This window comes from Physcomitrium patens, chromosome 9 (assembly GCF_059467195.1).
Source record: "Physcomitrium patens ecotype Gransden chromosome 9, ASM5946719v1, whole genome shotgun sequence".
NCBI lineage: Eukaryota > Viridiplantae > Streptophyta > Bryopsida > Funariales > Funariaceae > Physcomitrium > Physcomitrium patens.
The window spans coordinates 8,578,137-8,588,185 of record NC_143418.1 but is presented as its reverse complement, the minus strand read 5'-3'; the positions used below and the strand labels follow the sequence as shown (position 1 = coordinate 8,588,185).

At 32.9% G+C, this 10,049-nt stretch overlaps 1 protein-coding gene across 1 annotated transcript; it reads right to left on the bottom strand.

The window, feature by feature from the left end:
• Positions 1 to 4,520: 4,520 nt before the first annotated feature.
• Positions 4,521 to 5,149, bottom strand: LOC141045742 (uncharacterized). Its single transcript, XM_073536072.2, has one exon. The coding sequence runs from the start codon at positions 5,138 to 5,140 to the stop codon at positions 4,931 to 4,933; it is 210 nt and encodes a 69-aa protein (XP_073392173.1). The 5' UTR covers positions 5,141 to 5,149; the 3' UTR covers positions 4,521 to 4,930.
• Positions 5,150 to 10,049: the final 4,900 nt, after the last annotated feature.

The following is a 10,049-nucleotide window of genomic DNA, read 5'->3' as shown; positions in this document are numbered from 1 at the left end:
TTTCTTTTCATGATTTAGTTATTATTTAAATGTATTTTTTGAATATTGAACTAAAAAATTTCTATATATATATATATATATATATATATATTAACAGTTAGATGATTGCCTTGTAATGTTTATAACTTAAAAAAAGAAAAAAAGAAAAAGTCTTGAATTAAGTAATACAATTATCTTTTGGTGTGGATTTTTTTAAGTATATACATCTTTTAAAAAAATAGAGGTTGTCTTCTAGTTTTTAAGATTATTAATTAATTTTGTATTATATTAATCATGATTAAAATTTAAGGTATATAATAGATATAATCAAAAAAATAAATAAAATATTTGAATATAATAGGCACAATATATTAGAAATAAAAATATTTATTATTATTATTTTTTATAATAAATAATACTCTATACTTAAAATATTAATATGGATCTATAAAATGAATGTTTTTAAGTTTGATATTTAGGTAAAAAAAGTAATGATATATATTTTAAAAAAAAATTAGTAGATTTTGTTACTACAATAAAAGTTTTTTTTTTATCATTGATTTCATTAAAAAAAATCAATCTTTGAATATTTAATATATAATTTAATTAGTCTTAATTATTTTATTTATATCTATAAATTAACATGTTATGTTCAATTTTATGTAAGAAATATAAATTTTAATTGATTATTTATATAAAAGTGATAAATTTAAATAGAAAATCTTATGTATAATATGTATATATAATATATTGAATATTAAATTTCTAAAAATATATATATTAATAATCACATCCTATTAAATTTCCAAACAAAGAAGAGAATTACAAAAAGATCTTTTTATTATTATCAAAAGAATGATTTCTTATAATTAAAAGGATAAAGCCTCCTAAATTATTAATAACAATCTTCATTATGATTTTTCTCTTTTACTGGTTCTAAATTGTAATGTAAAAGATAAATTTGAGGAATAATTTTAAAATGTTTTCAAAAGGAACTAACAATATAAATTCTTACATTCAATTTCAATATAATCTTAATTTTACTTTTGAAAAAGAAAAGTTTTATAACAATTGGTAGTAAGATATTCTAAGTCTTTTTCTAGAATACATGATATGTATATTCAAAAACATATTGATGAAAAATTTTACTTAAATTTTTTTATGGTAAAATAATTATATATATAGATAATTTAGACCTAATAAAAGTACTATTACAAACAAACACAATGAGTAATTTTTGTAAGTTATATAAAATACTATGTTAGAAAAACAAAAAAAGACAGTTTCTTAATCCAACTGGCAGCATGATTAAAATTGATTCTAATTACTTGATAACCTTATTTCTTACATCCTTTAACACTTTACATTGTTATTCTTAACAAATACAAATTAAAATAATATGTGGTTCCAATCAGATTTTAAGCATTATGAGTATTTTATAAGTAAAAATCAAAATGATTTTATTCTTAATTTACATATTTGAACTATTTTAATTTTTAAAGTGAATAATAATAGTAAATATTGTAAAGGATATAAAATTTAACAAGAGTAAAAAAAATGATGTTAAGTTATTACATGGTACATCCATTAAAATTATGAATAAAAAAAAAAACTATTGATGTAATTTAGAATTTGAAGTATATATATAGATTTGATCCTCTGAAATTTATATTAAAAAATCAATATAATTGCCATAAATACCTTAAAATGTAAAGTGAAGATGATTATATCTAATTATATCTAATTATAATTTACCTAGTGGCTAAATTTTGTTTAGTACCAATCAATTTTAGCATTTTTCTCAATTGATTTTCCATCGTATCATTTTTCAAAACTTTATCAATATCCTTATTTTCTTTTGTAAAAACGATCCTCTTTCTTTTTAATCTTTTTTTTTTTGAATTTCTGCACATCTACTGGTTAAATAAAGAATGTTATTTAACATGGTATCAATAATTACATTTTGTTAGCTCAGAGGTCGCTGATTTGCACATACTGCATGTTCAATGTTAGAATTTAGAGTGATGATCTGTGTCATGATACGATAAATCTGATCATAACATGGATATGAAATATAAAAAATGTTTGCTTTTTAACCTTAGAAAAAATACTAAACAATTATCATAAAACGAAATTTCTTTTACTTTCCAAGAAAAGAGGTAACTAATCCAAAAAAATTTGTTTGTGATGATGTTAAATTGAGAAAAGTACAGCTTCATGGTTCAAAAAATTCACAACAATACTTGAGATTCAAAGAGAATCAAGAGTGAAGGCCAAGAAAAAATACATCGGAACAGTACAATATTCCAAATATTGTCACAAGAGGAGCGTTGCTCACGAATATTGTTCGTGAGCATCACAAGAGTCTCATTCACAGCTTTTGCATACTAAATATAACAATAATTTATGAATGTTTTTAAAAAACTGAAATCATTCAGAAACATTCAACTGTGTCACCTTGTATTAAACCCAACATGACAATCCTATCAAGAATGTCTCAGAATCTCGTCAAAAAAGCTCTGCAGAACTTATCAAGAATTGTCTTGAACCTATCTTAAAAAAGCACTCGAGATATTATACTCATCTCCTCACAGATTGTGTTGGGTACATAGATTCTCTAACATTCTTTCACTTTCAAATATAAAATCGACCCACAAACAGCCATTTTGATCTACAAGCGTTGTAAAACCTTCACGATTCTGAGTAAATAACATGACATGAACCCTTCACAACATAACTTTAAGAAACAGACTTGTATTTCTGGTAACGTTACATTCTCTGATTGCTTTCATTTTTTTATTTTTTTAATTTATTCATTCATCGAACTGAGCTCAAAGTTATTACTGCGGACTCAATCTTTGCTCAAACAGAAACTCACTTCAACCTCATGAACAAGCGTTTGAACCGATCTGAGGGGCCATGAAAGAAAGAAGGTAACAATCCAGGCAAGGAGGCACTTCCCATGCCAGTAATTGAAAACGAATCCATTTTAAGTTATTTACAGGGCCATTTAGGTTGCCAGCCAAGTGCAAAAGACATAAACCTGAATGGCGATTCGGAGCTTTTGGGAGGGTGAAGAATCTGGTGTGTCAGGATGTGATGCGGCGTGACCCAGTGAGGTACGATGTCTTAGCCTGAAACGCATGACACAGTGATTAATGCCGATCCTCCTCAGTCATTAGCCCATTGCCAGATTTAGACAATGGAGTCACACAACCCAGAGGTGCCGAAGAACATTCAACGGAAGTCTGTGAGCTCATGAATTTCGAGCCTAATGACGAATACTAAAGCAGAGACAATTAAGTATGAAGCTGCAAAATTGGTAGGAGAGGCACTGAGGCCTCATGTGTGAAGGATCCCATTGCAGACTGTCGGATACAACGGACGGCTGTTGTTGGAAGAGCATTTTCAGTTGCAACGTCACAACTCCGCTGAAGACTCTGCAGCAACCAATAAACCAGATTCTCTCAGGATCCATCCTCAGCCAGATGGTCTGCAGCAGCATCTCCTGGATTGGCGACGTTTCAGCATATTCGCGCTGAGCCCTCTGTCGGGTTCTCTCATGATGTGATCCTGCAGTGGTCGTGACGCAGAGTGTAGTCGCCCACCTACCTATTTTGCAGCTCTGCCATTGGGTCTGTTGGTGAGTCGCACGCCACAACACTCATTTGGGGTAGTGGTCTGGTTCTCGGGGAATACCAGCCTTTCAGACTGGAAGGGAAGAGATTTGTGTGTTTTGACTTGTAGGCATCGGGCAAGGAGAACGGTTTCTGCGAGCGACGCACCGTGACGTTCGGTGGCTGGGGAACTGACCTCTACACAATCTGCTTCCAGATGGTAGACAGACCAGGTGGCAAATTCACTGACACTTGTATCCTAGGAAACTGCGAAGTATGTAATTGGCGTTGTGAAACCGAAGGTGTTTAAATTTACAGAGCTGATACGAGCTCGCAATCTCTCACCGGTGCACCTGCTTGAAGACCTGACTGACAGATTGCAGACTCAAATGAAACCGTGGGTTGTGATAAAGGACGTGTTTCGAACAACATCCTACTTTAAAAGTTACGAGGGAGGGTCCAACGCTACTGGATTTGCTTTCGTGGAAATGGGTACGTGTCCTCATAGCTGGTCCTTTCATGTCATGTTACATTTGTGGTCCAAGAGTACAGTTCTTGGAGTGTTTTCAGCCAAGCGGACAAAAATGCTTGACTCCAAGAACATAGATCAGTCGGAGCTATGAGAGATAGCAGGCTGTGACCTGTAGCAAAAGCGTACAATGAACTCATACAAGGCTCCTGCAATGGAGTCTTCTTTACTTTTGTCCACACGAAACAGAAATACGCACAGCACACAAATTCGAAACAGTACAACATAGTGGGGACATCCAAGACAATGACGAATGACACACCGAGAGCACAAATACTGGCCCACAAACATCAGGACAACCCATACTCGATGTATATAACAGCCATGTAACCGCCGCACTGAGCACGTATTCAACAGCTCCTCTCGATGCAACAGGAAACGTGACACTCCAAGAATTCGTGCGATTAGTTTATTCCAAGTGTAATTCTGCAATAAGAGCTAACAAAAACTTCGCAAGTGTATATAAATAGTTATGGGAAATGCTCTTCCTGACAGATTCATCGATAACCCTAAAGCATATCCGTCTAACCCACACTATATCATAATCATTTGAAGATACCAGCAGCCGTCCATCTCCTATAAATTCCTAGCGAAAATTCGCCCAAGTTATGTCACAGAGGGTTACTGCGGCATGAACACAAGCATCTCATCGCGCCCCAAGTACAAGATAACCAGTTCAATAACCCTAATTCTGCAAAATACAGCCGAGGATTCTCGACTTTATTTTACTTCCAGCACCTGAACGTCGCCCGCTACAAAAAAATGCTTAAAGAATACAATCAGGAGGCAAAGAAGATCCATAAAGCTAGGAGGCCGCGGAAGGAGCAGATACTCCAGCTTTCTCCCCTTTCTGCTGCTCCAAAACCTGGACGGCTTCCTGAAGTTCGTCTCCGCCGCCAACAGCTTTCATGGTGTAGAAGTAGACGGCTCCCACGAAGGAGGTGAGGCCACCAGCAACAACCAGGTTCTGCACCCTCAACTTGTCCATACCCAAGATCTTGCCTGCGCTCGCCATAGCCACAACCTATAAACAATACACGATCACCGCGGAGCCTAGCAAGTTTTAGGATTTCGGAAGTGAGGTCTTCATCCCACTTGTCATTCATCCAGTACGTAATTAATGCATAATTGGATGACTGCCTTAACTCGTCATTGCGTTTGACAGTTGAGTTCGATTCCAGAGACGGACAAATTTCATGCTTGAAATCCAATAATGAAATTCAATAACAAGAACAAATTGATCTCTTCACTGTGCATTTGGATGTACAACTTTCGTAGAATTCGGTTGAATGTTGAGGGTCAGTAATTGGAAAAAAAAACCCACATCAAGATTACATAAAAACGCAAGTAGTATTGTGATATTCTAGACATTTTTACGCGAAATGTTTCACAGACAGAACTTTCCATCATATTTAACAAATAAAATAAAACATTATTATTACATTTCACAGCTATTTTGGTGGAAGCAAATAAAAGCACTGATTATTATTTTCTTTTTCTTTTTCTTTTTTCAAGCTGATAAGTATTACTAAAGATGAAAACATACATTTATAAAATTAAATAAATGAACAATCTACAACCACAATCACAAGTCAATTGACAATCTGGACATGAAGAAAAAAGTAAAAGCAAGATTCTGAAGTTCAAATGAAAGTCCTTGTAATTCAAAACAATGGATTTATGATAGCACTAATGGTAGACAATCCATTTTTGATAACTTTAACATTTCAATATATATATCTAGTTGGTGTAAAAATGGAAAAATACCCACATGTAGGGAAATCAAGAGGATCCTAAGTGTTTTCACACAATTTGGCCCAAAAATGGAATTTATATAAATATTTTAGTTGAAGATTCTCTTTGATCCATTTTGAACATATAGAACTATCTAATTCCAACTGGTTGTGAATTACAAAATCAAGAATCCAACTTTTACAAAACCATGATGTATGGCACCTATTAATGCTATCAAACTTCACTTAATTTTGTGCTACCTGTAGATGTAAATGTGTAGATAAGGCAACAAAAATTCAAACATCTAGTTGAATGTAATCCACAATGTTCAAGTTGGATTTTTTCCACCATTCTTCTTTATTTCCGCTCATCTCCAAACAATATCTCATACATCCTCTATCTTCCAATTCCACTCCAATGACTTCTTGATTTGTAGATGCACAAATGCAACCCCACTAATGCAGAAATTGATTTTTGATAATTCATGAAAACCTACTCTAAGTATGCTGAATTATATTACTCATAGTTCCATATTATTTCCACTTGACCCTGACCTATTTCCGACCACAAAATATCAAAACTATTTGCCATTAGGTCGCTGATCTAGCAAAAATACCCCACCCTATAGGTAAAAAATGAGAGGGGTGGTCAACAATGGGCTGCCACCTTACTTCAGTCCCAAAGTTCATGAATAAATTAATTCTCAAACAAAACACCAGAGGAGAAGAGCATCAGAAATAAGTCAGCCCTAGGAACTACCAGTGCCCAACAAACAGGAGATGTACCAGTAATATATCAAATCTCAACAATCTACTAAGTACTGGCACCGTGAAGAATTGCACAGGAAATCATGAAAGGCTCGGTGTTTTGCGAGAACAGTACAGGAAATCACAGGAACATAAAGCGAGATGGTGTCAGAGACTATCCTGGAAAGATAGTGAGCCCAACCAAAGACACGAGCACTTCTATTTCCAGGCCTTCCAACCTAGTTCAATGCTACTCAAGACACAAGCAAGTTTTGCAGCAACATCCTAAAACAATTCTTGACTGAATTATAATACAATAGTTCAATGGCCTACTTTCTCTAGGTAGTGCAAATGGCTGCCTGAAACGAATACATGGCACAAAATAATTAGATAGTTGAGAGTTGATTATGTCCAAAACATTTACTTGTTCAAACATGATAGTGTTGAACTACCCACTCAAGCTCAGCACAGAATTATTCCTGCATACAGCTGATTACTATTTTTGCGTGTACGAAGCACATGAATCCGATTTCGTGCGGCTTAATATGTACAATAGGTTTTCGGGTATCACCTCGAATCTCTGGCAGGTGGTTGTGTGTCTAGATTCACAGCTTCATTAATGGAGTCAGGTCATCTATGGAGCAATCCAACCCTGGCAGGAGATCAACTGTTTGAAACAACCGGCCTTCGAAGTCAGGAAATGAGGCAAAATCCTGATGATTACCAAAAGTAGCAGCACACATATCTTCCATTCTTGGTAATGGTAACGCTGATGAGTCAGTACTTCTGAGTCTTCGTGAGATTCCTCCGAGACACCCAATATTCGCCCAACCGTTGCCTTTGCAAAATAAATACCGGAACTAGATGTCCTTTCCCTTGAGCCTTATGAAGACGAGGCGCAGCTGCTACAACTTCCCAAGGAATAAGAAGAGACCCAATTATTTGCTGAGGTTTTCCCTTCTTTTTACACTCACCCTTTAAATTTCCTTGGCCAAACTTCAACTTTTCTCTTCATTTCCAGCTGCCGTAATTCGAATTTTGCCTTGATCACACTTCCCATTCCAATCCTGTTCACCTAAATCATTGATGCTGAAGGAGTTCAAATCCCAGGCGTTTGTAAGTCGTTCTACATCTCCAGGCAAAGTTTTATTGTTTCTTGGCACTTGGAGGAGAATTCTCACCCTTGGGCTAGTCGAATTCCTCGGATAGTGAAAGCACGTCTTATAAATTTCTTCCTGTAATTTCTAGTTGTCGAAAAACAGAGATGCCCACTGCAAAGAAGATTGCCTTCTTCATGATTAGTAAGGCTAAATCTGAAAAATCTTTCATGCCCAGATTGTGCATTACGTGACACCATCAAAGTTTTTATTTGATCTCTATTTTATATTCCATCAAATCTTTGTAAAAAATAGAGATCAAATTTTATTACTAACACTATTTGATAGATCTTAGACTTCATCAACTTATGAAATTATTTAATTACTTTTCATAGAACTTATTTTTAGAATAAAAAATAATGTAATGAACATCTATATTACTTAAGTAAATAAGAAAACATAAAAATAAGTAAAAATGTATAGAAACATGTTTAAAAGAAAGTATCTTCTTTAGAAAGTTTTATTAAATATAGATAATATATTTTATCTTTTTATAGATATACCATATGGCTATTAAAAAATTTTCCATTAATTTCTTACTTTTGAAGAATTGCATTAAAAACAACATCAATCAAGAGCTAAGGCTAGAAGCCTTGTGGTCTCAAAGAAGCCTCTACAAGACCTTCTTTATGGCTAGTATATATGGATCCAAGACTAAGTCTATTCTTAGTCTTTTCAACATTTTTTTTTTTTGTATTTTTAATCTTAGTTCTAAAATACTTAGTCTCTTTGTGTTTGGAAATAATCTTTTTAGTTTATTTCTAACTTAAAATTATTTATTCTTTTTTATTTTTTAAGACATACAAATAAATTATTTTTTAGATACTATTATGATTTATATCTTTAATATTATATATAATTTATTTATTTATATATATATAGAATATATTATTATCTATTATTTTTATTTTTATATTGTAGATCTTATTTTTTTAGATTTCTTTAATTTTAATTAGCTTTTATTAAGATTTTGAAATCTTACATATTGTGGCTTATATTTATATAATATTCATATTTAATTGATAAATTCCTATAACATAAAGGATTATAATTTTTTATATTTTTTTAAAGATATTAGATTATTTATTTAAATTTCTAATTCCTACCTTATCTTTAGATTGAGTATTATATAATATTTAAATTCTATATAATTATAATTAATTAATCCTTCTTATATATTTCAACAAAGCTACTAAGAAGAGATTGGTAGTTGCAAAGAGGCATTTCATGTTTAAGACATTCTCTGCATTCTCTAGACATCATCAGATACTAGAAAAGCAAATTCAAGAGAGCAAGTATGATGGTCTAATATACACACACTCTCAATCTTACCTTGATCCTGTTATGAGATGGAAACCTCAAAAGACTGTTGATCTATTGTATCAAGAGAAAGCCTTAATGGCATATAACAAAAAGGAAAATGTAGATTCTGGGCTCAAGATATCGCAAAATAGTACAGAACCAAAAGAAAATGCTATCTCAGAATTTATTATAAATCCCAATAGAACTGTAACACTACTAAGAGAAAGAGAAGATAAGGTATATCCGAATCGTGTTGCAGTAGTAGAAAAGATCAAAAAGATAGCAAGAGAAGAAAAGAATATGTTTAATGTCCTTAAAGGACTAACGGTTTCCATGATGAGGTCCTATCACAATGAAGTTAAAAGAGATCTTCTAAAGAAAGGGGCTGGTCATTTGCTAGATGTTGGATCAGGATTTGGAGGAGACATTACAAAGTGGGATCATTATAAAAGTGTTACATGTGTGGATCCATCTTATAGTAATATTAAGGAGCTCAAGAAAAGGCTTGGTACTAATAAGAAGGTAAGAGTGATACAAACGAGAATAGAACATTTAAGAGGATTTGAAAAGTCCATAACAACATTATCATGTTTCTTCTGTATCACTCTTATCGACATTGACAAGCTTATTAGAATTGCTCAAAGGACATTCTCTGATAAGCATAAATGTGCATTCTTGTGCATTGTTATGTCCAAGAAGTACATAATAGAATTCTTTGAAGCAAGAAAGGTAAAAGAACATATATGTGAAGCATATTCTATTAGATTAGAAAGTAAAAATAAGATATACATACATATTCCTAACACCATTGTAACGAATCAAACAGAAGATTTAGTAGACGTAGATAAGCTGATTGAGCAGTTCACCAGTATAGGATTTAAGTTGGAAACAAGAAATAGACTTAACAGGAACAAGTTTATGTCTTCTAACGAGTATCTGCTATCTTGCATGTATGAGTCTCTAGTGATGACAAGGACAAAGTAGA